Source organism: Cannabis sativa, chromosome 9 (genome assembly GCF_029168945.1).
Source record: "Cannabis sativa cultivar Pink pepper isolate KNU-18-1 chromosome 9, ASM2916894v1, whole genome shotgun sequence".
NCBI classification, from domain to species: domain Eukaryota; kingdom Viridiplantae; phylum Streptophyta; class Magnoliopsida; order Rosales; family Cannabaceae; genus Cannabis; species Cannabis sativa.
This window is the reverse complement of record NC_083609.1, coordinates 23,318,348-23,345,482: the sequence shown is the minus strand read 5'-3', so window position 1 is coordinate 23,345,482 and position 27,135 is coordinate 23,318,348. Positions and strand designations below refer to the sequence as shown.

The 27,135-nt window shown below is 39.5% G+C and overlaps 1 protein-coding gene across 1 annotated transcript; it reads left to right on the top strand.

Annotated features, from left to right (window-relative positions):
• The first annotated feature begins 20,301 nt into the window (after window positions 1-20,301).
• On the top strand, window positions 20,302-24,733 carry LOC115721697 (superoxide dismutase [Fe] 3, chloroplastic). Its single transcript, XM_030650763.2, has 9 exons — window positions 20,302-20,536; window positions 20,987-21,118; window positions 21,572-21,649; window positions 22,494-22,685; window positions 23,429-23,600; window positions 23,963-24,036; window positions 24,128-24,154; window positions 24,245-24,268; window positions 24,351-24,733. Exons 2-9 carry the CDS (start codon window positions 21,023-21,025, stop codon window positions 24,474-24,476), a joined length of 789 nt encoding a protein of 262 aa, XP_030506623.2. The 5' UTR covers window positions 20,302-20,536; window positions 20,987-21,022; the 3' UTR covers window positions 24,477-24,733.
• The last annotated feature ends 2,402 nt before the right edge of the window (window positions 24,734-27,135 follow it).

Below are 27,135 nucleotides of genomic sequence, written 5' to 3'. Positions count from 1 at the left end.
TCAACGCTACAAACTGGGCATGTAAGAGCAGTAGGCACTTTGTGAGTAGCAAGATTAGAGTTGGTAGGAAACCAATCCAAAAAAGCTTTCCAAATAAACACCTTAACCTTAGGAGGGATGGCAAGGCTTCAAAGATACTTCCACTAAGAACTAGGACCTGAAGAAGAATCATGTTGACCCATACCCAAGAGACGAATCGCATTCCAATATTCACTCTTAATCATGTAACTCTCGCAGAGTTATAATGCCAAATAAGATGATCTTGGGACTGATTAGACCGAGGCATGCCAAGTATTTGTGAAGCTTCGTTAGGGTCGGACCTTAGTTGAAATAGGCCATAGGCAAAAAGAAAAAAATTTGGGCCCTTATTATAAAAATAAATGGTATTTTTAAAAATTATTAAAAAAAATATGTATATTTTTTGAAAAGTAAATTTTTTATTTAGGCCCCTAAAATGAGTGGCCCTAGGTGTGGGCCTAGCCCGCCTATACCAAGGGCCGGGCCTGAGCTTCGTTACCAAAAACAAAGCATCAACAAGGTTTTTCTTTCAATCTCCATTAGCAAGTTTAAGATCACTCGCTATAGAGATAGGAGGATGGCCTCAAATATTGGAAATATTTTACCAGGATCTAGATTTATTAACAAGTATGTTGAATTAACATCCTAAATATGATTTCTCTAAAACAATGAAAATAAACACATAAGGGTTTAATAAAACCTTACATTGATTGCAGCAGAATATAACTCCTTCCGTTCAAGATCTCTAGCCCTTGATTCCTTTCTGTTGCAGAGCATTATCAAGATCTAAACCTGGATCTCTTTCTCTCCTTTGGGTTTGGTTACCACCATCTTACTCATTATGATTGAGTACTTGACTTGCTATGTGTGGGCATGTCACTCATTCACTATGGGTTTCGAATATGAAGAACAATAAAGGAGGCTAAAATCACTAAGGAACTCTCTCATCTAGGTTGGTTGAATAGTCAAGTTGACAATCGTTGGATGAGTGAAAGCATCATGTTCCTTTTATAGTGTTTCAACTAGGGCTTAGGGTTGAATTATATGGATTAAAAAAGAATAAAATATTGGGCAAAATAAACACTAGGGCCAATCTCTAGTTACAATTTTGCCACTTTTTTCAACCACTTATTCTTCTTTCAATAATGCCATATTTTCTAATTCAATCATATAAATGCCAAAACTATTTATTTAATAATTATAATTAATTACTAAATAAAATTATCATTTATGTAATTTTTTAATTTGACCATACAAAATCTCTTAAGTAACAAATTGACCCCAAAACTTCTTTTCTTCACAATTAAGCCCTTGCTTAGTGAAAATTCATAAATAAGACATAGTCTAATTTTAGAATTACAATTGATTAATTAAAATCAATTAACTGAGTCTGCAAGCAGTATTATCTCAACTAGTGAGGGGACCATGAGCCTATATAACCGAGCTTTCAATAAGTAGATCTAGAATTCACCAAGTAAATCACTAACTTATTAATTCTGACTTGGGACACTATAGATTTGGAATTGAATAATACTCTCAATTATATAGAACGCCCTATATGTACCACGATATAGATACGTTATGATTATCTATTGGTACAATCGTAATAGTCAAAGATCCTCTATAGATGATCTACACTGAATAGGGACAAATTTACCGTTCTACCCTTCAATTTATTTTATCCTTAAAACACTTAGCCACCTATAAATGATATTTCAGTAAACTAATATAATTATTGAAATGAGATCTCAATCATTTATCTCTATCAAGCCAAGCTCAAAGAAAATCATCGTTTCACTTCTAAATACTTATAGAAGCTATAGATTCCATATCTATGATCAACGCTCCCACTCAATTGAACTACCATGTTCCCAAGATGTAAATATTGCCAGAACTAAAAGTTAGCTTCCACGAACAACTTGAAGAACATAAATAATACAACTAAGTTGAACCTAACCATATCAGGATTAAGAACCATAGACCTAAGATCAACCATTGATATTGACTTAGAAAGATATAACGGTAAGTTTATGATATCTTATCCAAGATCAATATCGCTCCCTTTCAATGTATACTCCATACATCCGATATTGGTAAACTTTGCCAATGCCCTGGAAAGGACATAACACTTATCCAAGGTGTAAGTATACCTTATCGCTGATTATCATGTCAGTCTAAATCTATTGAACTGACAAATCATGTGAATCAAACTTTTGAACATATAATCATGATTATATTTTACTGTGCTGACGACACTATAATCATGAACAAATTTATATATATTTATATATATTCTGACTTAATAGAATTTTTACATTAAGTATAATCATGAAATAAATCATGTGAACCATGCAACATATAATGACTTCTGATCTTTATTAATTAGTAAATCTGATTATATTGAAATGAGTTTTATTTATGGCACAAAACTCAACATAAAAAACGATAAGAAAGAGCTGGTGAAATGTTTAGAATCCACACTTGGTTTCGGATATTAATAGAAGACCCATCACCAATAAGCCAACGACCCCCTCCACAAGCAATTCCTTACCCCATACGATACTCTTCCAAAGAAAAGAATCTTTATAAGTGTCTTCAGTAATAAGAAAGTGACCATTCAAAAAATATAAACCTTTCATAACACACACTGCAAGGGAACCAGGAACGTAGTGGATGTGCCAAGCTTGTTTAGCTAACAAAGCTTTATTAAAAACAAAGAAATCACAAATACCCATTCCACCACCAATCTTGTGTTGGAAATTGTTTTACCAGGATCTAGATTTACTAACAAGTATGTTTCATTAACATCTTAATATGAATTTATAAAACAATGAAATTAAACACATATAAAGTTTTAGAAAACCTTACATTGGGTGCAGCGCAATAATATGTCTCCTTTCAGAAAACAATGAAATAATATGTATCCTGTCTGTCGTAGAGTATCACCAAGATCTGAGCCCGAATGTCCTTCTCTTCAATCTGGATTCTTCACAATCTTCCACACTATGATTGAGATACCACTTGATGTGTGTGGGCACTCACTCTATCACTCAAGGGTTCAAAAATTTAAAGAAGAAAAGAGAGGGAATGGTGGTTCGGCTATAGAAGGATAGTAGATGGCTCAATTTTCTGAAGGCAAAAAAATTTCATCTCCTCTTAAGTGTGAGCTATCACTATCTATTTATAGGTAACCACTAGGTTTAGGTTAGGAATTATTAAGCATTAAAATAATGAAAATATTAGGTGGAAAATCCCTTTAAGTGGCCGGCCATGGTTAATGGGCCCCACTTGGATATTTTTCCAATTTTGACAATTTTCCCTTTCATTTTCTCAAAAACGTCAATTTTCCAATTCTAACCATTTAAATGTCAAAACTAATTATTTAATAATCAAAATTAATCATCAAATAAAATTATCATTTAATATATTTATTAATTAGACTTAATTGAGTCTTTCAATTAATAAATAAAATCTAGAATCTCTTTTCTTCACAATTTAGCCCTTGCTTAGTGAAAATTCACAAACTAGACATAGTCTAATTTTAGAATTTTAATTGATTGATTAAAATCAATTATCTGAGTCTTACAAGCAGTATGGTCTCAACTAGTATGGGGACCATGGGCCTATATAACTGAGCTTCCAATAAGCTGAACTAGAATTTACCAAGTAAATTCCCCAACTTATTAATTCCTTGTTGCATCCACTCATGGAACTTGGAATTGCACTCTCAGTCATATAGAACGCTCTATATGTTCCACCATATAGATACGCTATCAACATTTAACCATCGTTCTAATCTCAATAATCAAAGATCCTATATAGATGATTTACACCGAGTAGAAATAAATTTACCGTTTCACTCCTCAATGTATTTTATCCTTAAAACACTTAGCTTCCTCTAAATGATATTTCAGTGAATATAATCACTAAAACAAGAGCTCTTCCATTTACTTCTATTTAGCTAAGCTCGAAGGAAATCATCACTTAACTTCTAAACACCTATAAAAGCTATAGATTCCATATTTATGTTTAGCGCTCCCACTCAATCATACTATCATGTTCCCAAAATGTACATATCACCCTGACCCAAAAGTAGGCTTAACTAACAAATCAAAGAACATGAGTAGCACTCCTGAGATTGAGCCTAAGCATATCAGGATTTAGATCTTTTGATCTAAGATCAACTAGTGATATTGACTTGGAAAGATACAACGGTAAGTATTATAATATCTTAACTAAGATCAATATCAGTCCAGTCCAATGTATACTCCATACATTCGAAACTAGTATACTTTGCCAATGTTCTGGAAAGAACATAACACTTATGCAAAGTTTAAGTACACTTCATCTCTGATTATCACATCAGTGTAAATTCAAAGCACTGATGAAACAGGGACTTAGTCTTTCGAATCATATAATCACAATCACATTCCACCGTGTTGACACCACTGTAATTGTGAATGACTATATGTTCTGGACTTAACAGATTTTGTACATATATTAAACCATAAACATGAAAACTACATGTTAACATAAATAACTTCTAATCTCTTATTGATAACAAATCAGATTAGATTGTAATGGGTTTTATTTAGGGCATAAAATCCCAACATTCGGCCACGACCACGACCTCGTCCGTAATTATTATAGCTTGTGACATTTACTTTTATAAGTGTCATTGAACCAATAGGTCGTGATTGATGATTCTTCATTATTAGTTCATTATTTTTCTCTGCTACAAGGAGACATGTAATAAGTTCAGAATATTTCTTAAAATTACGCATCCTATATTGTTGTTGCAATGTTAAATTTGATGCATGGAATGTAGAATACGTTTTTTCTAACATTTCCTCTTCTGTGATTTTCTACCCACGGAATTTTAATTGAGAAACGATTCTAAACATTGCTGAAATTTAATCATTGACCTTTCTAAAGTCTTGGAAACGTAGACTGTTCCATTCATCACTTGTGATTGGAAGAACAACATCTTTTGATGGTCGTATCTTTCTTTAAGATCCTTCCATAATGCACTTGGATCTTTTATAGTAAGATATTCATATTTTAAACTTTCATCGGATGTTGCACTATTTATCTCCTTAATGGTATCAGTAAGGCCCATTGATTCTAGATGCATTTCAACATCAATAATCCAAGACATATAATTTTTTTCTCATGATATCAAGTGCAACAAATTCATTCTTCACAAGATTTGACATGGCAGCAACTATATGAGTTTGATGAGATAGAGTGATCGTGCTGATAACGTGTTATAAATTTAGACTGATATGAGTAATAATACTTGTTTTCTTTTTTGCTCTTCGCTTTGCTCTACATTCTTCATCAAACTTACACATATATAGGAGAATATATGCATGTATATGTATATAATCATTATACTTTACTGCTACAAGTTGAATACTATTCCTATATTATTGTAGTTTTATCATGTAGAGTATACTACATATCTATCCTATCTAGTCATTCATAACAATGTTATAGTTCTGGTGACAAATTTTATTTTTTCTATTATTATTATTGGGATACGATTTTGTCCCGTGATGTACTTTCACGGAATATATTCCGTGGTACATTAGATGGGTCTCAGTGTACATTAAATGAGTCTCAGGATACGTTACTATTTTTTAACTCTAATTATCCCTAGATCAAATAACTCCTCCATCTAACGGCTGCCGTACATCACGAAATACATTCCGTGAAAATACAATGCGGGACAAAATCGTGTCTCTATTATTATTATTGGAAAATAAAAATAGCAATCTATATATATATGAAGGAGAAGTATGAGGCGGTGACATGGCGGTCTAAAATCTCTCCAAAACTATTTTTCTTTTTTCTCCTTAATTCTCTCAATATTTTAATATCTTATTAAAGGATAAATTTACAAATTAATATATTACTATTAGTTTAATAAATTTTCTATAAATATATATATAAAGGAGAAGTATGAGGCGGTGACATGGCGGTCTAAAATCTCTCCAAAATTATTTTTCTTTTTTCTCCTTAATTCTCTCAATTTTTTAATATTTTATTAAAGGATAAATTTACAAATTAATATTTTACTATTATTTTAATAAATTTTCTATAAAAATATTTATCTTAAATTAATTATTTATTAAAAAATAAATTATTGATACAATGCTCATAAATACATTTAGAAATAGTGATTTAAAATCATTGAAAGATTTAGAAAAATCTTAGTGTAGTATCGATGCTATTATTTTTTATTATAAAAAAAAAATCATATAATTATATACAATGGGATTATGTATAGATGTATAATCATACACCTGCTAATCAAAATAAACACCAAATTAACATTGTCATCCAAATTTCCCAACTACAACTACTATATTTATCAAAAATAATAGTAGAAAAAACTACTATTATCGAAAAAAAGAAAAAAATTACTATATTTATCAAGATTTATGCCAAACTGCTAAACAATAACATATCAGTACAATAGTAGAAAACAGCGGAATAACGATTTTTTTAAAAAATAAATAAAAGTGTGAAAAACAATCAAAACGATACAAATATATATATTTTTATATATATAAAGGATCTATATATTTATATATCTATATAAAGGAGAAGTATGAACCGGTAACGTGACGGTCTAAAATCTTTCCAAAACTTTTTTATTTTCTTTTTTCTCTTTAATTCTCTCAATTTTGTTAATATTTTAATATAGGAAAAGTATTTATTTATAGAAAAAATTTATTATAAATTGAACAAAAAAAAAAAAAAAAAACAGGTATGAGATTATGAAAAGATAAACTTTAATTCCCATATGAAAAATTAAACTTTCAATCCCAATAATCAATAGAAACAACATCAAATTTCAAGTTCTTAAAATCTATAAGGTGACGTGGCGGTCTAAAATCTCTCCAAAACTATTTTTCTTTTTTCTCCTTAATTCTCTCAATTTTTTAATATTTTATTAAAGGATAAATGTACAAATTAATATTCTACTATTATTTTAATAAATTTTCTATAAAAATATTTATCTTAAATTAATTATTTATTAAAAAATAAATTATTGACACAATGCTCATTGTTGCCCCTGATTTTGCCCAATATACGTGGACCAACCAGATAAGGACACGTGGATCAAGCAATTTACAATATTTGCTAAGTCTTTATGCCATAAGGTAGCGTCCAGGACGTAGCTCCCGAAGAAGGCATATGGAACTCCATATGCTCCCGGAAGCTCGAGTAACGCTAAGGCATCTCCGCGAGGTGTCAGGTTTCTCCTGAGCAATCAAGTCTCATTAAATGTCGCATGGGAGGAAGCGTGTTGGGACTGCTACACGCAATAAAGTCTGACGGCACAACCTCCAACCAACAGCTGCACAGTAATGATCATTTAAGTCTAGCGACGGCTACACTGTGAAGAGTCACATCAGTCAAAAGGCAATAAGGACATTCCACATAAAAATCCTACAGCACCTAGGGATTTGACCATGCATTACCCATGGTATATTCATTGGGAATGCCCAACTTTATGGATACTTACAGATACACTTGTAAGGATAATTCTGGGGATCACCCCACCAAAAACACTATAAATACCCCCCTCAAAGCTCATTAAAGGAGATCGAGAATCTGGGGCTGCATATGAGCAAGTAGAGAAAATACTCACCAAGAACATTCTCTGTATTTATAAGAGTGAAACACTCCCCAAATACATTCTCTGTATTAAAGACATCCATAAATAACAAAGACTCGTGGACTAAGGCTCATTAACGCCCCAACCACGTAAAAATCCTTCTCTCAATTTCTTACAGCTCACTAACTTTATAATATTTTATTAGTTGCCGAAAACCTCGGTCAACATTTTGGTGCTTTCATTGAGAGCTGAAGAAAGCTACTGTAAACGAACACTTGACTTCACAAACATGGTGGAGACTAGAAGTACTCGTCAGCCTCGCCCTCTAGAAGATGCTCAAGACCCGAATGAGGAAGATGTAGCCTCAAGAGCAGCAGAGGGTTCCGAGGAAGAAGAAGGAATTCCAGATGATGACTACGAGGGAAACCTCGATGAGTATGCCTACGACGAAGGTAGTTACTCGGAGTTGGTGCTTCTCAGACAAAAAGCTATCAATCACGAAACCGAAATCGAAGCTCAGAAAGCGCGAAACTAGAAAACGCAAGAAGTGATGCTGGCCATGCAAAAAGCCATGGAGGCGGCTGGCATTCACGTGCACCCCAAGGCAATGACCGCTGGACTTGGCAAGGAACCAGCGACGTCCTCGCCTAGTTCCCAACAGCAGAAATCTAGGGAGCCTAGCCCTATAAGGTACCCTGCTGAAGGGAACCAAACAAAAAACCCTACCTCTACCCCAGGGCGAAAGAAAAAGGCGCAGGATCCGCGAAAGGTCCGCTCAGATTTCCCTAAAGGGAAAGGTCCGCAGAGGGGCAAGCCCCAAAAAGGGAGCTTTGGCCCTCAGGATCGAGAGGACCGAAAAAGCGTTTCCGTGCACCAAGAGCCCGGGGGTAGAGGGAGAAGAGGACAGAGGTGTCCTCCCGTTGATCTGAGAAATCAAATCAATGGGAACCAAGGTGATCTCCGAGATCACCTTGACCAAAAAAGATACGGACCCGCGGTCTCCACGGGTACGTTAAATGAAGGAATTATGGCGGAACTCGCCATACTTCGAAAAGACATTGCCCGAGTCTCCCGGAGACAGAAAGGAGACGACTCCGACTCAGACAGCGAGGATCGGGAGCCATGTGCTAAGCACATCTTAGAGGCGGAACTCCCTAAGAACTTCAAGATGCCCGAAATGGCAGCTTATACCGGGAACTCCGATCCTAGCGACCACTTGTCACGGTTCAACCGTGTCATGACGGTCATGAGGGTCAGCAATGACGCCAAATGTCTGTGCTTCCCGCTTACTCTAAGTGGGTCCGCGGAGGAATGGTTCAAAAAATTGGAACCGGGATCCGTGGGCTGTTGGAACAAGCTACAGACCAACTTCCGGAGACAGTTTGTCGCCGCAAGAAAGGTCAACCTGGAGGTCAGTGCCTTGACTAATATCAAGCAACTGCCCACCGAGACCTTGAAGAATTATATAAAGAGGTTCCGAGAGGAAGCCTCGAAAACCAAGAAAGTTGACGACGGACAACAGCTTGCGCTACTCCAAGCAGGCATCCGCACTGGGACTCCTTTCTGGAATGAACTACAGCAAGAAGGAGCCGCTAGCCTTCAGGACTTCCAGAAGAGAGTCCAAAAATATATCAACCTCGAAGAAGCCCAAATCGTGGCTTACGGAGGATACTATCCCACCGGGATAGCAGGATATACGCCCGGAGTATCGCCCTCGGGTATTACCCCGACCGCAACTCCACAAGCAAGTGGCATACAATTCTCTGCTACCCCCGGATATAGTCAGGGCCAGGCCTTGGCACCAGCATCATCCCATTTCGGCAACCCGTCCGGAATAAATGGACAAACTCCTTCGCACTCTGCTCCGGCTGCTAGCCTGGCAGGCCCTTCCCAGGGCTCGAGGAGTAAAAGGTCCTCCAAGGGTAGCACCCGGACGGGGGAGAAGCGCCAGAAAAGGGGGTACACCCCCCAGTACACTCAATACACGGAGCTGTCGGACTCCCAAGAGCGTGTGTACTTTGCTACTAGGCAAAATACACACTACCGGAGGCCACAACCGTTGTACAAGGATAGCTCCCGGAGAGATCCGAGCAAAAGATGCGAGTACCACAACGACATCGGTCATAGCACCAATGAATGCAAGAATCTCAAGGACGAGATTGAAAACCTAATCCGGTTAGGCCACCTCTACGAGTGGATCAAAAATAGGTTGCCCCACCTTAATCCGGGCCAGGCGACTGTGGGTATGCCTCAGGGAACACCGGGGGGTACAGCAGGGGCATTAGCTCCAGCTGCTCCCACGGGCGACGCCCAGCACATCCCCGGTCTGCCGCCCAGGCCTAATGGGAGGGTAGCCATGATCTCCGGAGGTCCCCATATCGGAGGAACTACTCGCAAGGAGCTTAAACGATACGCAGGGGCCGTGAAACACAATGAGGTTTGGGAGGTTACTCAACTCCCAGCTCAAAGGCCCCGGCTGATGGACCAACCCATCACGTTCACGGAAGAAGACGCCAAGACAGTGCGCTTCCCTCATCATGACCCATTGGTCATAGAGACCCCCATCGCGAATAAAGTGGTGGCCAGAGTCTTAATTGACAATGAAGTTCCGTGAACCTACTCTTCAAGGAAGCCTTCACCGCAATAGGCTTGACGGACCGGGACCTCTCGCCCAGTGGGTCCCAGCTCACAGGGTTTAACGGGACGACACTTATCCCAATGGGAAAAGTAAGGCTCCCAGTCACCTTGTGCCCGGACACCCCCCAGAGCACATTTAAATACTGCACTTTCGTGATGGTGGACTGTCCGACTGCTTACAACACGATCCTCGACCGACCGACCTTGGTAGACTTTGGCGCAGTCACATCGATTCGGCACTTGTGCCTAAATTTCCCTACCCGGGAAGCCGGGATCGGAACGGTGAGGGGAAACCAGGGGGAAGCAAGATAATGTTACAATGTCACAACCCACCTGCTCGTACTAATGGTCCAGGAATCAGTTGAGCTAGAAGTGGCTGAAGAAGATGAGTTAGACCCCCGTGTGGGGTCCGAAAGAATTGTGGAACCGATGGAGGATGTCGAGGAATTATCAGTGTGCGACCTCGACTCCACCAAAGTACTCCGGCTGGGGAAGAACCTAGATCCGGAGGAAAAAGAAAAAATAATAAAAACACTGAAGGGCGCCATCGACATCTTTGCATGGCGCCAAGAAGACATGACTGGCATAAGCCCTCATGTCATCACCCACGTACTCAACGTCAATCCGGACATGCCCCCCGTCCAGCAAAAGCGACGCCCGCTCGACTCGGTGAAAGCCGAGGCTCTGGAGAAAGAGGTGGACAAACTTTTGACTAACGGCATGATCCGCGACGTATACTATCCGGAGTGGCTAGCCAATCCGGTCCTGGTGCCCAAGCCGAACGGAACTTGGCGAGTTTGTATAGATTTCACTGATCTAAACAAAGCTTGTCCGAAGGACTGCTTCCCGCTGCCCAGGATCGACCAGATAGTAGACGCCACTTCTGGGTTCAAACTACTATCCTTCATGGGCGCCTATGCTGGGTACAATCAAATAAAGATGCATACGACAGACTAGGAGTGCACTAGCTTTAGGACCGATAAGGGGGTATACTGTTACCTAGTCATGCCCTTCGGACTGAAAAACGCCGGAGCAACCTACCAGAGAATGGTCAACCGGATGTTCAAAGGCCTCCTGGGACGAAATATGGAGGTTTATGTAGATGACATGCTCGTCAAGTCCAAAGCATGCAACAGCCATGCAAGCGACTTAGAGGAATGCTTCGAAGTGGTCCGGAGATACGGCATGAAGCTCAACCCAAAGAAATGCACCTTTGGGGTCAAGTCAGGAAAATTTCTGGGCTTCATCGTCAGTCAAAGGGGGATTGAGGCAAATCCGGAAAAAATCCAGGCCCTCCTGAGCATGCCATCCCCCAAAAAGCATAAAGATGTGCAGAGCCTGACTGGAAAGGTAGCTGCCTTAAGCCGCTTCATCTCACGGTCCACGGACAAGTGCATACCCTTCTTCAACATATTGAAGAAGTGTCAAAAGTTTGAATGGTCGGACGAGTGTGAGGAGGCATTCAAAAAACTAAAAGAGCACATGGCCAAGCCTCCTATCCTATCAAAACATGTTCTCGGAGAAGACCTATTTCTATATTTGGCTGTCTCTGAACACGCGGTCAGTGCTGCCCTAGTCTGGGAAGAAGAGAAAACTCAGCATCCTGTGTCCTATGTCAGTAAGCGCATGATAGGAGCCGAAGCAAGGTACCCAATCATTGAAAAGCTGGTTTTTTGCCTCCTGATGGCATTAAGGAAATTGAGGCCATATTTCCAAGCACATCCGATCAAGATACTGACTAACCACCCACTCCAGCAAGTCCTCCAAAAACCTGAAGCATCCGGAAGGCTCCTCAAGTGGGCGATGGAGCTAAGTCAATTTGACTTGCACTACATACCCTGAATTTCTATAAAAGGCCAAGCCTTGGCGGACTTCATTACTGAATGCAACGAAGCCGAGGCGACCGCAAATATGCCGGTACCGCCAATCCCCACATGGAGAGTATTTGTGGACGGAGCCTTCAATGAAAATGGTTCCGGGGCCGGAGTGGCGATGATATCACCAACCGGACTGCGGCTCCAAGCGGCCCTACGGTTCAACTTCGCAGCTTCAAACAATGAGGCCGAATATGAAGCCCTAATAGCAGAGCTGAAATTAGCAAAAGCTGTAGGAGCCAAAAGAGTGGAAGTCTACAGTGATTCCCAACTGGTCGTAAACCAGATATGGGGAGAATACCAAACACGGGGCAAGCAAATGGCCGCGTACGTAACAATAGTCTGGGAGCTACTCCACGAGTTCACGGACTACAAAATAGAAAGAATCCCCCGGAAAAAGAACGCTCACGCGGACTGTCTGGCTAAGCTAGCCTCAGATAGCGAAATCGAAGAGTTGGGGGTAGTACCAGTGGAACGCTTGGAAGAGCCAAGTATCAAAATAAAAGAGACCACAATAACGGTTGGGCAAGAACCCAGCTGGATGGTCCCCATCATAAAATACATAACAAAAGGTGAGTTGCCCCAAGAAAGGGCACTGTCTCGGAAGATTCAGTATCAGGCTCATCGTTATGTAATGATGGATCAAATTCTCTACCGAAGAGGACTCAGCATGCCTTATTTAAGGTGTGTATCGGACCCTGAAGCTAGACAAATCATGCTAGAGGTCCACGAAGGGTTCTGTGGAGATCGTACGGGAGGACCCAGTCTCTCAAAGAAAATATTGAGACAGGGGTACTTCTGGCCAACAATGAAAAAAGATTGCATAGACTACGTCCAAAAGTGTGATTCGTGTCAAAGGTTCGCGAACATACCGAGAGCTCCTCCAAATGAAATCACCCTGATGACTAGTCCCTGGCCCTTCGCGGTATGGGGAATAGATCTTATTGGGTCCCTGCCAACAGGAAAAGGAGGAGTAAAATATGCAATAGTAGCAGTAGACTACTTCACCAAATGGACGGAGGCTGAGCCCATGAAGACCATAACTGCTAAAAAAGCAGTAGACTTTGTTATCAAAAACATAGTGTGTCGATATGGCTTGCCTCACAAAATAGTTTCTGACAATGGAAAGCAATTCGATTGCGAGGAATTTACTGACTTCTGCAACCAACACGGAGTAGTGAAAAGCTTCTCCGCGGTGGCCAGACCTCAAACAAACGGTCAAGCGGAAGCAGTCAACAAAATCCTAAAGGTCACCTTGAAGAAAAAGCTGCTGGCCTGCAAAAACAACAGGCCTGAAGAGTTGCCTAGAGTGTTATGGGCCTACCGGACGACCCCCAGAACCACGACCGGTCACTCGCCTTTTTCAATGGCGTACGGTTGTGAAGCGATGGTCCCGGTAGAAACGTTATTCCCGTCCCACAGGAGAACGACTTACGATCTAGCCACGAATCAGGCTTTGCTTCAAGAAGCCTTGGATCAAGTTGAAGAACTCCGGGACGAGTCTCAAATACGGATGGCAGCTTATCAAAAGAAGGTGACCAAGTATTTTAACTCTAAAGTTAAAAACAGAAAATTTGCTATTGGGGATATGGTCTTAAGAAGAGTCTTCCCAGCCACCCAGGAACCCGGAGTGGGGGTACTTGGGCCAAATTGGGAAGGACCATATGAAATCGAGGACGAAATCGGCTCAGGCACTTACAAGATAAAAAGAATGGATGGAACCATTGTGCCAAGAGCCTGGAATGCCGATCACCTCAGAAAATATTACCAATAGCCAAAAATGTAACTTAGATCTTGTTTAAAGAGTTTGTACCGTCTAAATGTATACATCTTCCACATGTTGAATAAAACCGAGTGCCTTAAAAACAAAGTTTCTATGCCACTCAGGGGGGTACTAGGGTATACCGCACGGACAGACAGAAAACAAACTAAGTAAAATATCCTGACCCAAAGGGCAGGTCAAAATGAGTATGCACAAAAATAAAAAAGCATAAGTATAAAAATCCTGATCCAAAGGACAGGTCAAAAAGAGAAATATGTGCATCAAAAAAGATCACGTATAAATATCCTAGCCCTAAAGGGCAGGTCAAAATATATACAAATGGCCCAGGGACAGGCCTTAGAAATTGTCTCCCCTTTAAATAAAAACAGCTATATAAATATTGTCTCAAAATAGCTGTATATAAACAAATATATATATAAAAATGAAAAAAAAAAAAGAGAAGTGGGTGAAATCCTGGTTGTACTGGGTTAATCTCGAGCGGCCTAATCAATGCGCGGAGGGAGACGAGGTCCGATGCGTGCCTCCACCATGGCATCAAGCTTTTTCTTCTTCTCCCGAAATTTGGCGATCATCTCCTCAGGTTTGGGGTAGAAGGTAAGCTTGATATTCTGGTCATTGGTAGACCAAGCCATGAAGACGCCATCGTCAAAGCGCTTAGTGCACCGGCTGCAGGAAACGGGAGAAAGAAGCTCAGCCCTTTTTGCCTTCTTTGAGGCTTGTTCCTTGAAGTCCCTGAGCTCCTTCAGCTCCGCGGCCAGAGTGGCCCTGGATTCTAAGTTTGCCTGGTGAGTTTCCTCTAAGGATCTCACCTTGGCAGCCATCTCGTCCAAGGCTTCCCTGGCCTCCCGAAGCTCCCGCCTGGCCTTTGTAGTGGCCTCGCCCTCCGCCCTCAGCTCCTCTTGGTGCCTGGCCTCCAGCCTGTCTCTCCGCAGGGCCTCCTCCCGGATCATCGCCTCTGCCTGGGCTTCCCTCCGCTTAGCCTCTTCCTCATTAGCTTTGGCAGCGGCCTCCCGGCGCTCACCAGCCTCTTGGTAAAGCCGCCTCTCAGCAGTAAGATCCTGAAGAATTTTCCTGACTTCGTCCATGTCCCCAAAATCAGACAGGACGAAGCCATGGTTGATTATGTTCTTGGAGAGACGGCCGGCTTCAGCAGCAAGCTAAAAAACAATACAAGTATAAGAAAGAATCTCCAAAAAAAAAAAGAAAACAATAAGGGGAAAAGCAAATTACAAAACACTTACCACAGTGAGGGAGTGGCTGAGATCCTGGACTTGGAAGATGGAGTTCAAGGATGCACAAGCAGCGAACCGCTTAGGTGCGCACCGGGTAAGCTGAGACGCAAACTCGCCAGTCATCTCCGCAGCAAAGGGAGCTAAGGTGGGCCCAAGGAAGCGACCGAACCAGTCCGACAGGGGGTCCAAATTTAGGTCCCACGGATTCTGGTATTCCGGGTTGTTGATGGTGTTTTGCATCTCAACCCGCAAAACCCTCCTAAGGGCTTCCACCTCAGCATACCCCCGGGAGTATTCATCCATGGCGTAGTTGTGTTTAGCTATCCAGAGCTTCTGTCTCGCCTCATCTCCAGGAACCGGAGTCAGCACAATGTTGGGAGGGGCAGTATGTTCTTCCATGGGAGAGACCCCACCATCAAGACCGTGGGCCGGAGTATCAGCCCTCCGAGGCCGCTTGGGCTCCTCCTGGGCAATCATTTTGCCTTTACGTTTGCGAATCAGAGCAATTTCTTGCTCTTCTTCACCTTCTTCAGCTTCCTCAGGAAGAGCCCGGAGCCCTCCTGCACCTTCTTCAACTTCCTCAGAAAAGCCCCATTGCTTTTCTTGACCTTCTCCCGGCAGCACCTCCTCGTCATCCACTAAATCAATAGTGTCTGGAGGAGCACTGGAAGAAATCTTTAAAGCGGGGGCCATCGGGGAAGAAGTAAAGGGAGGAGGAGCCTCAGGAGTGTGAACCCCGGCAAGTTCGGCCATAATGGCGTCCATAGAAGCACCTGCTACAACAAAAGAAAGCAAGTGTTAGAACATCCGTGGGAAACCACCAACACAAGATATGACAAGCAAGCTAGTCCTACCCTGACTCTCTAATTCGGCCCTAGCAAAGTTCCGAATTTTGATGCTGGCAGCATCATCTCCGAGGTAGCTGTCCGAAGGCCGGAACCAGTTGGATGTAATGTAAGCTGAAGGGCCTAAGGGAACGGGCTCTGGAGGACCAGAACTCATCCGGGACCGACCTAGGAAATCTCCTAAGTTTGAAAAATAAAATTCCTTCAAATGGTCTCCCCACCGGGTCGAGGGCATCCTAAACCTATAAAGACGCTCGTCGAACCCTACGGGCCTAAGACTGGCATACTCGCCAACAGAAGGGACATAATGAACTACTAAAGGAGACTTACCGCCGGCGCCGGAAGTGCTGGCACCAGGAGCCCCAGTGTTCGGCTCCTGAGCCGAAGGCTGTGGCCTGGGAGCCCTTCTCTCCGCCGAGTCCCCAATATGAAGGGGCTTCCCGGCGATCGCCTGGCTTCTTCTCTCAACCGGGCTCCCCACGCGAAGTGACCTCCCGGAAGCCGCCTGGGCCTTAGAGTACGCCTTCTCCTGAGCCTTCCGGTAGAGATACTCCTGGTACTTCTTCTCTGCAGTGGCAATGATCTCGTCCCGGAAGGTCTTCTCCGCGACCGGCGCCCTCACGTTGGGACAGATAACCCGGGAAAGGTTAGAGTCCTCCACGGATTGGTGCGGAAGGATGAGTTTTGCCTTCCTGCAGTTCTCCGTAGTGACCAGGCCCCCGACGTCAAGATCAGCCCGGTCGTAAGAGGCAAAGGCCTGGGCTCTCCGAAGAAAGACCTGAGTAGGTGCAGTCCGTTCATAGGGAGGAATCCTGACCCACTCAGTAAGGAGCTCCGGATGGTCCACTGCCCGGAACCCGGAGGAGAAGAAAAAACGATGGCGATACTCCTTAACGTGAGTTTGCCTATTATACGGGACCACCCCTTCATTAGCAGGGTGGGCCCGGAACCCGTAAAAACCATCCTTAAGTTTGTCCCCCTTCTTGGGGACGGAAACAAGTTCGTAAAAATATAATATTTCCGATGGGTGGGAGATCCCCATCCCCGGGCGGAATAAAAAATAAATAAGCCTGAAAGCAGGCGGTATGCTTGGGGAATAAGTTGGTATGGCGCAAGGCCGACAAAAACTAAAAAATTAACAAAATAATCTTGAAGAGGAAGCATGGCCCCAGCCATCAGATGCGTCTGGCTCCAGGCCCCGAAGCCGCCGTAATTGTGATTGGGCGTCTCCGCATCGCGAGGTGGCCGATGGTAGGTCCCTGATGTGGAAGGCTTGATTCCAGCTACCTCCACGATGTTCTCTAACTGATGGGGACAGGTCAGAGTGGAGTGAAGCTCGGCCTCCTCCCATCCGGTCGCCCGAGACTTGTACCCCTCCTGGGCAACGGGACCCAGGGAGACCTCCTCGACAGTAGCCAGGCACTTGCCGCTCTTCTTTGATGATTTTGAGCCAGAAGCAGACATTTTTCGATTCTGTAAAAAGAGTAAGATTCCAGCAGTTAGGCCCCATACCAAACCCCAAATCAAGAAAAAGGGAATGGGGGTCCCCTAACCGCTGGAAAGAGGCCCCCTCCGGACACCTGTCATACAGGAAACCCTAGGAGGATTCCCTGGACAAGAGTCGGGTGCAATAAATTCACAGAAGACGGCCTTACACGCTAAAGAAAAAGAAAAGGTAGAAAACAGAAAGAAAAAAGTCTGTCCTGTGCCCTAAGCAACCATTATACGAAGAACGTATGGTCTTCTACAGAAAACAACAACAGATGCGTGACAACAGTAATCCTATCACTAGAGCAGTAAACTCAAACCGATTATATGAAGGATTTAAACACTTGCATGCCTAGAAACTTCGAATGCAAACCCACAAAAGAACAAACAAATAAGTAACAGCATGCCATTCAATAATAAAGCAAAGGGTGCAAAGAACTTACGATGAAGTGTTGAAACTGGGGGTCCTGCTGTGAATCGAATAGAGACAAGAAGGACTGATAGTAACAAACGAAGAGGAACTGGAGAAAATTGCAAAGTGTTTAAAGGCGTTGTTTTGGGTCTGAGAATTTTCTCTCTGGGAAATTTGAGCAAAGTTGGCAAGAAATGGGAAGTAACCGAAATGAAGAAAAGGTGGTGGCTTTTATAGGCAAAGCTGCATGAGGAACAGGCGTCATCACCTACCAATCAAACGGTGGGGGAAGCGCACGATTCGAATGCTCAAAGATCAACGGACCAGATTGATTTGCAATAAAGGCGGTGGAAACGTTTGAGTATCCGTCTGACACCATTAATGCGCCGTATCAATCAATGGGCGCGAAACGAATCGACCCCTGCAAAAAGTGAATCGCTGCATTAAAAGCCATCATTAAATACACCCTCACGCGCTCAAAGCTCGTGCCAGGAAACCGAGGAGTCAACCGGAAGTACTTGAACAAGCCTTGTTTTATTTTTCAAATAAACAAGGCTTGGGGGTAAATGTTGCCCCTGATTTTGCCCAATATACGTGGACCAACCAGATAAGGACACGTGGATCAAGCAATTTACAATATTTGATAAGTCTTTATGCCATAAGGTAGCGTCCAGGACGTAGCTCCCGGAGAAGGCATATGGAACTCCATATGCTCCCGGAAGCTCGAGTAACGCTAAGGCATCTCCGCGAGGTGTCAGGTTTCTCCTGAGCAATCAAGTCGCATTAAATGCCGCATGGGAGGAAGCGTGTTGGGACTGCTACACGCAATAAAGTCTGACGGCACAACCTCCAACCAACAGCTGCACAGTAATGATCATTTAAGTCTAGCGACGGCTACACTGTGAAGAGTCACATCAGTCAAAAGGCAATAAGGACATTCCACATAAAAACCCTACAGCACCTAGGGATTTGACCATGCATTACCCATGGTATATTCATTGGGAATGCCCAACTTTATGGATACTTACAGATACACTTGTAAGGATAATTCTGGGGATCACCCCACCAAAAACACTATAAATACCCCCCTCAAAGCTCATTAAAGGGGATCGAGAATCTGGGGCTGCATATGAGCAAGTAGAGAAAATACTCACCAAGAACATTCTCTGTATTTATAAGAGTGAAACACTCCCCAAATACATTCTCTGTATTAAAGACATCCATAAATAACAAAGACTTGTGGACTAAGACTCATTAACGCCCCAACCACGTAAAAATCCTTCTCTCAATTTCTTACAGCTCACTAACTTTATAATATTTTATTAGTTGTCGAAAACCTCGGTCAACACTCATAAATACATTTAGGAAAATCTTAGACGAGTGTAGTATCGGTGCCATTATTTTTTATTATAAAAAAATCATATAATTATATACAATGGGATTATGTATAGATGTATAATCATACACCTCCTAATCAAAATAAACACCAAATTAACATTGTCATCCAAATTTCCCAACTACAACTACTATATTTATAAAAAATAATAGTAGAAAAAACTATTATTATTGAAAAAAAAGAAAAAAATTACTATATTTATCAAGATTTATACCAAACAGCTAAACAATAACATATCAGTACAATAGTAGAAAACAGCGGAATAACGATTTTTTTAAAAAATAAATAAAGATGTGAAAAACAATCAAAATGATACAAATATATATATATAAAGGATCTATATATTTATATATCTATATAAAGGAGAAGTATGAGGCGGTAACATGGCGGTCTAAAATCTCTCCAAAACTTTTTTTTTCTCTTTAATTCTCTCAATTTTATTAATATTTTAATATAGAAAAAGTATTTATTTATAGATTAAAATAATTATGAATTGAACTAAAAAAAACAGGTGTGAGATTTTGAAAAGATAAATTTTAATTTCCGTATGAAAAATTAAATTTTCAATCCCAATAATCAATAGAAACAACATCAAATTTTAAGTTTTTAAAATTTATAAAAATAAATAAATAAATAAATAAAAACAGAGTTTATAAACACAAACTCAAACATTAGAACCCCAGTAAAACACTAAAATTTAAACATTAAAAACACATAGTAAAATTCGAACCCAGAACTTAATACACACATCAAAATAAAAATTAAACCATAAATGAGAATTTATATTACTATTTTTTGAATTTCGATATTTTATTAGAAACAAATTTAATATTTTAAATATTTATGTCATAAATTTTTTAATAATAAAATTAAAATTTTAATATATTTTTATTAAATAATTATTATTAATTAAAATATACCATTTATTTTTTATATATAATTTAAAATATTTTATATATTCGCCCCTGGCCGAAGCAATGTTTAGTAGTTTGAAACTAAAAGATTAAAAATAAAAAAGGTCACCATTTTATCTTCTTCGTTGCGGTAGCTCAGTAAAGCGGGAAGCAGGAAGCTCGAAAGTTTCTTCAGCTAAATAATCAGTATCCACCATTAGCAGCAATTACAAGCTTCACCGAGCGAAGCGAACAAGATACACCCTTTTTGCAAACTCGACTATCCCTCACTTTAGTCCAATCCAAGCTTTTTCCGCATTCGGTGAAGGTATTTTTTTTTCCTATATCTCTCTCATTCACCCAAATTGCTTTCTTTTTTTGTATAAATGTCTAGTTTTCTCATCTGAGATTGAGACTAGGAAACGATGTTGTAAAATAAATTTGGGTTTTGAGCATAGCATGAAACGAGTGTCATTACTCAGGCTTTCTAAGAGAACCTGTTTGGTTGCCGAGAATGTTATAGAAAGATGAACAATTTGGTAGTGTGATGTTTCCTTAGGATTGTCTTTAAAAGCACTGTCTGCACTACACCATTCTTATCCGTGAAGATTTAGGAAAAAATCATTTATTATGGATAATGATATTACATTTTTGCAACTTAGTCAGAACAGGCAGTATTGTGTGGCCAAGTACAACATTGTTCTGTTTTAGGATTAATTATCATTTATTATGGATAATGTCTTCTTCTTTAGCTGAGATTATGACCATGGCTGTACAGATATGTTTAACTAGTTGCTGGAGTAGAAAAGCGAAAATGACATTTTGTTGTTATTATTCTTCTCCTGCAAGTTCACATCTCTTAGTCACCAACTTTTCTCAGCAATCTAAGAGTCTAAAGCTTCCTGCTCAGGTATATTACCTTGTTTAATTATTTTCTTTAATTTGAGTAACTTGTTTGTAATTGATTTTGCTCCTAACCAAAGTTATTCTTTATTCTAACCAGCAAGAAATCTTAGTGTTTGCTCTGTTGTGTATGTTGATATTGTCTAAGTGTATCAAGACTTGTCACGACTCACATTTGAATGTCCATTTTAATTGTTTACTCTTTTAGTAGTTCTAGTAAAATGTGCTCACATGTAAAATTTTCCTCTAGTAATATTGTGAAAAAAAAAAAAAAAACTTAGGTTGTGTGTTTGATTTTTAATTGTTATTTGCCATTGCTTTTTTTTTTTTTATATGATTACACTCTGTAGCAGGACTATCATCTAAAATTTTGTATATGTTTGAATTCTTCCTGACATCTTCAAGGGTTTTATATAACTTTTTGTTAATGAATTTGACATATAGTTGGTGTGTGGTGCAGAAAAGATGGCTTAATGAATCTAGTAGAGCTTCCAAAGTTTATGCTTATCATGGCTTAAAGACACCGCCATATAAACTTGTAAGTAACTGCAATATATGTATTACTTAGCGGCGTAAAATAAAAGGGGGCATAATGACTTATTCAATCAAGTACTGCATAGAAACAAAAATCAAGAATGAAGCTGAAAAGCTGTTGTGTAGGTCAATTACTAAACTACTTGTAGGAACACTATATCATGTTATTATACCTGTAGCCTCTCCCACAAATAAGTTCATCAATAATATACGCAATGTCATCTGAAGAGATTCATGATGTTTGATTTGTTTTCTTAATGTCGGATATATGAGATGATTTACCTCCTGACTCATCTAACTGTTATCCTGTGGCCCATTTCAATACATGTCATAATAACCACCCCTGTATATTTAAATCCTTTTTACTTTTATCAAAATAATAATTATGATAATAAAATAAAAGAAAAAACAAACAAGAGAGGAAGACCACAAATGTGTGCATATAAAAGATAAAGCTGTGTTTGCTAGTTGGGTTGATGTATTAGAAGCAATGAGGAGGAAAGACAGTTAGTGACCTAAATAAGAGTAAGGATTGTATGTTTTTAGTATTTGGAATATGTCCCATGGCTCCAATAATTGAAAAGAAAAATGAAGTTATGTGAATTCTAAGTAAATATTATCAAAGGAATCAAAGTTATGGGCATCGCTTTGATTATTTGCACACAGTTATATGATAAAATGGAAAAAGAATTGATGAAAGAAAATCCTTTACTGATTTGACTTCGAAATCATATTTTAACTGTAGACTGATATTTATAATTTTGTGATAGAAACTTATCATACATGTAGCTGATTTGGAGTTCTGGACTTAAAAGTTATAAACTTGGCTATTTTACTTTTATTTGTAGGATGCTTTAGAACCCTATATGAGCCAAAAGACGCTAGAGGTGCACTGGGGTGCACATCATCGTAATTACGTGGATGGTTTGAACAAACAGCTGGAGAAGAATGACATGTTGTATGGTTGCACCTTGGATGAACTTGTCAAACTAACGTATAATAATGGAAACCCTTTGCCTGAATTTAACAATGCTGCCCAGGTATTACAATTTTGTCAAATATTTACTTCCATGACTTGATATTGGAATCTGTTTTGTGTGAGTTTGTCCAAGTAACACGTGGAATAGTGGTTTAATACACAAGAAACAAACTACATTTCTTGTCCGTCCTTCTCCACCTCCAGGCCCTGAAGTCTATCTTTAAGGTCAAAATCTGATTGTCAAAAGCTGCTTCACAAAGTTCATACTGGTTTGAGTTCAGTATCTTGTTTTGATAAGAAACATTGATGTAAAGATAATAAAAGATGAATTAAAGCAACTTACATCGTAAAAGCCCTAAAAGCCATTATAATCAACTACACCCTAAGCAACATTTAACAAGACGAACACACTGCTTGGTCAAGACATTTTCAAAGCCATCGTGCCGCAATTCAAAAGGCAGTATGGTGTGTTGTTATTCTTGATAATCGAAATTGCTACCCCGTATTTAACCTTGTCCTAAATAACTTTCACATCCTACTCAAGAGGAGTAGCTCAAGCAACATATTGTGTTTGCTCTAACCATGTTTGAATCCCTCTTAGGCACCTACATATTGATTGCTATATTTTTCTAAATCCATATCCTTTTCTTTGTCATTGAAATTCTACCATTTCTTTCCAACCATACTGCCTAGAGATACCAATGTATGTTTGCATTTTACATTTTGCACTCTAAGTCCATCTGTGTGAGGTATATTTTGTAAACCAAATATAGCTCCCAGTAACTCCTAATTATATGATACAAGGTCTGGAATCATGACTTTTTTTGGGAATCCATGCAACCTGGAGGAGGGGACATGCCTGTACTGGGCTTGCTTGAGCAAATAGAAAAGGATTTTGGTTCCTTCACAAATTTTAGAGATAAGTTCACAGAAGCAGCACTTTCACTTTTTGGCTCTGGATGGGTTTGGCTTGTCTGTAAGTCTTTCACAACTTTATTGTGATTTATTTTGTTTTTGAGTTTTGTGACAAAAGGTTAACATATTACATTAACTGAATTTTGTGTTAGTTTTATGTGTTAAAATGAATCTCATCTCTAGCACAATCTGTTTTATCTGAGAATCATAAACCAGAAATACTAATGAGTGCTTGCATTTTACATTTCTCCCTCTTTTATGTTTTTTTTTCCTATTTCAAGTGAGTTATGTTTTAAGGGATCGTTATCATTACCATCATGGGAATGTTCTGTCACCAAAACCTAATTCTGCTGGTGTTATGTTGATACACTCATCTTTTGGTTACTTATTATTTACATGTCCTTGTTTGTTTGATCACTTTAGTGAAGAGGAATGAGAAGCGACTTCAAATTGCCAAATCATCGAATGCAGTTACCCCACTTGTGTTGGATGATATAGTAAGTCACCATTTCTATGTCGATTCCTTACACATTATTGTCTTGCAAAAATTAAAACTTAAGAATCCTTTTTTCATCTCTTCTTATGCAGCCCATAATCAGTTTGGATATGTGGGAGGTACGCTTTCTCTCTCTAGATTATTTTATGTTTAAGATTACTTATTCTCTATAGTTTGATGGTATTGATTATATCTTTTCTCTCATGCAGCATGCATACTATCTGGATTACAAGGTAAGTGAAACCGCCATGTCTAAGTCCTTCTCTGAACAGTATGATTTTCTCTGTGTGACCCTTTTTCTGCATCTCTTAATAGAATGATCGAGGGAAGTATGTTGATGTGTTTATGAACCACCTCGTCTCATGGAACATGGCAATGGCTCGCATGGCCCGCGCTATGGCTTTTGTGAATTTAGGCCAGCCTCAAGTCCCTATTGCGTAAAGTGAAACATTTTCGTAGTAGCTCATAGCCCTTGCGAATAAATGTTGGTGAAATATGCATAGCTTGTCTTCAATTGCCTTTAGTGTAGCAAAATGAGAGTTTACAGTGCAATATCAAGTTTGTCTGCGCGAACTTAGTGAAAGTAAAAACCTGAAAAATAAGACACCATTTTATTTTGTTAGCAGTATCTGTAGATCTAATAGAAAATAAAACAACAGTTGTAAATGCTGTGTTTATGAATTTATTTTTTACTCCTAGATTTTTTTGAAATATTTGAGGAAATATTGATACCAATTGGAAATTTTTGAAAGCTTTATCAAAATTAATAGTAATTCTTAAAAGCCTTAACAAAAAGAAATAGTAATTCTTAAAATGTAAATGACCATTTATTCTTTTTTGACCAAAAAAAAAATCACAGTTAAAAGTGCTATATTCATATAAATGTAGTTTATACATTTAATAAGAAAAAAACAATCTGTCATAATCTATCCATCTATAATGTATTTATTAAGTGGTCAAAATTCTTTTCACCTAATTTAGATTTAATTTAAGGAAATGTGTTGAGATTTGGGACTTATGATTCTGATCAGTATTATCTAAAATTATTTTCTAAAAATTTGCTTCAATTTTCAACTCTGATTTGGGCCATGAAAACCAACATATGGCCTATGTTCTAGCCATGAAACAATCTGTTGCACCTGAAGAGCGTCTCAAGTCTACCTCAGTAAGTCACAATGAAGGTCTGGTCGCAATTAATCGTGATTGACCTGCCCAAAAATTCGTAAGCAGTGGAGATTTGTCAGATATCACTAGAGATCAAACGGATACAACTAGAGATCCAATAGTTTGTCTCTTCCATCATCAAACTGCTCAAAAATATTTGTTCTTAGGCGCTTGAGATCAGACTGAGATAATTAGTGATCTCATATAAGTGGCACTGTAAATCCTACAAAGTTAACTAGAGGTCAAATAGTTTTAGCTGCGGAAGAAAGAAGGAGAAGAGGAAAGTAACAGAGGAAAACAGAGAGAATTAAGAGAGAAGAGTGAATGAGAAAACAATCTGTTTTTCATTAATGAACAATGTACATGAACAAAGCCTTTATAGCTTGATTATACAACTCAAAACAGTTAGTTATAACAGCTGTCATAACAGTTTGTTTAACCAACTAATCAACTAACTATACAAACAACTCTAACTAACCAACTAACTTTGATACTCCCCCTCAAGATGGATGGTATATATCAACCAATCCAATCTTGTCCTTAAGAGCCTTAAACTGATTAGGAAATAAGGCTTTGGTCATAATGTCGGCTAGTTGTTCCTTAGTAGACACATGTATAGTCTTGATTAGTCCTTCTTGAACTTTTTCCCTTACAAGATGGCAGTCAATCTCGATATGTTTTGTTCTCTCATGAAACACAGGATTGGCTGCAATGTGTTGAGCGGCTTTTTTGTCACAATACATCAAGGCAGGCCTTTTGTGCTCTATCTTCAACTCTTTCAGCAATGACAATAACCAAATCACTTCACTAGTTGTGTTTGCCAATGCTCGATATTCAACTTCAGCTGAGGATCTTGACACAGTGTGTTGCTTTTTGCTTTTCCAAGAGATGATATAATCTCCAAGAAAAATGCAAAAACCTGTTGTAGATCTCCTAGTGTCAATGCAAGTAGCCCAATCAGCATCCGTAAAAGCTCTTAGCTGAATTTCTGAAGTTGCAGCAAGCAAAATACCTTGTCCTGGACTTGACTTTATGTATTGGAGAATCCTTTGTGCAGCAATAAGGTGTTTAGCTCTTGGAATAGTTAAGAACTGACTAAGCTTATTGACTGAATAAGCTATATCAGGTCTTGTAATGACAAGATATTGCAACTTCCCAATGATCTTTCTATAAAGTGTAGGGTCGACCAACTTGTCTTTCTCATCTTGTGACAATTTTAGATTGGGCTCCATTGGTGTGCTTACTGGTTTACTTCCCAAGTAACCAAGTTCCTCTAAAAGTTGAAGAGCATATGGTCTTTGAGACACAAATATGCCCTTGCTTGATCTTGCAATTTCTAGCCCAAGGAAGTACTTTAAATCCCCCAAATCTTTAAGTTTGAACCTCTCATTCAGCCTTAGTTTTAAGGCCTCTAACTCGCTCATGTTGTTGCTAGCTAGAATGACATCATCAACATAAACAAGTAGGATGATGAAACTAGTAGAAGAGTGCCTTATAAACATGGAATGATCAATGGCTGAATGAGAAAAACCTTCCTCTAAAAGGGCTGTAGAGAACTTGGCAAACCATTGTCTTGAAGCTTGCTTCAAACCATAGACTTCTGAAGCTTGCAAACCGCATTTGGAGGCAATTTATTCTCCCTTTTAGGACTATACCCAAGAGGTAGAGTCATATAGACATCTTCATGAAGATCTCCATGAAGAAAAGCATTATTTACATCAAGCTGATGTAAAAACCAGCCATGAATAGCAGCTAAAGCAAGTATGAGCTTGACAGAAGCAAGCTTGGTGACTGGGGCAAATATATATTTAGTGTATTTTAACTTTGAAACAATTCAAGAACTTTAACAAGATACTTACATTGGGACTTGGGCAGAGACTCATGCTTGAAGCTTGGGCAGAGACTCGTGCTAGTAACGTGTTATAAAATAATATAA

Bases quoted from the DNA above. Each gene is read 5' to 3' on its own strand.
- LOC115721697 (XM_030650763.2), top strand. From the start codon at position 21,023: ATGACATTTTGTTGTTATTATTCTTCTCCTGCAAGTTCACATCTCTTA. The intron at 23,601-23,962 runs GTAAGTCTTTCA...TGATCACTTTAG, and splicing joins TGGATGGGTTTGGCTTGTCT to TGAAGAGGAATGAGAAGCGA. The intron at 24,269-24,350 runs GTAAGTGAAACC...ATCTCTTAATAG, and splicing joins CATACTATCTGGATTACAAG to AATGATCGAGGGAAGTATGT.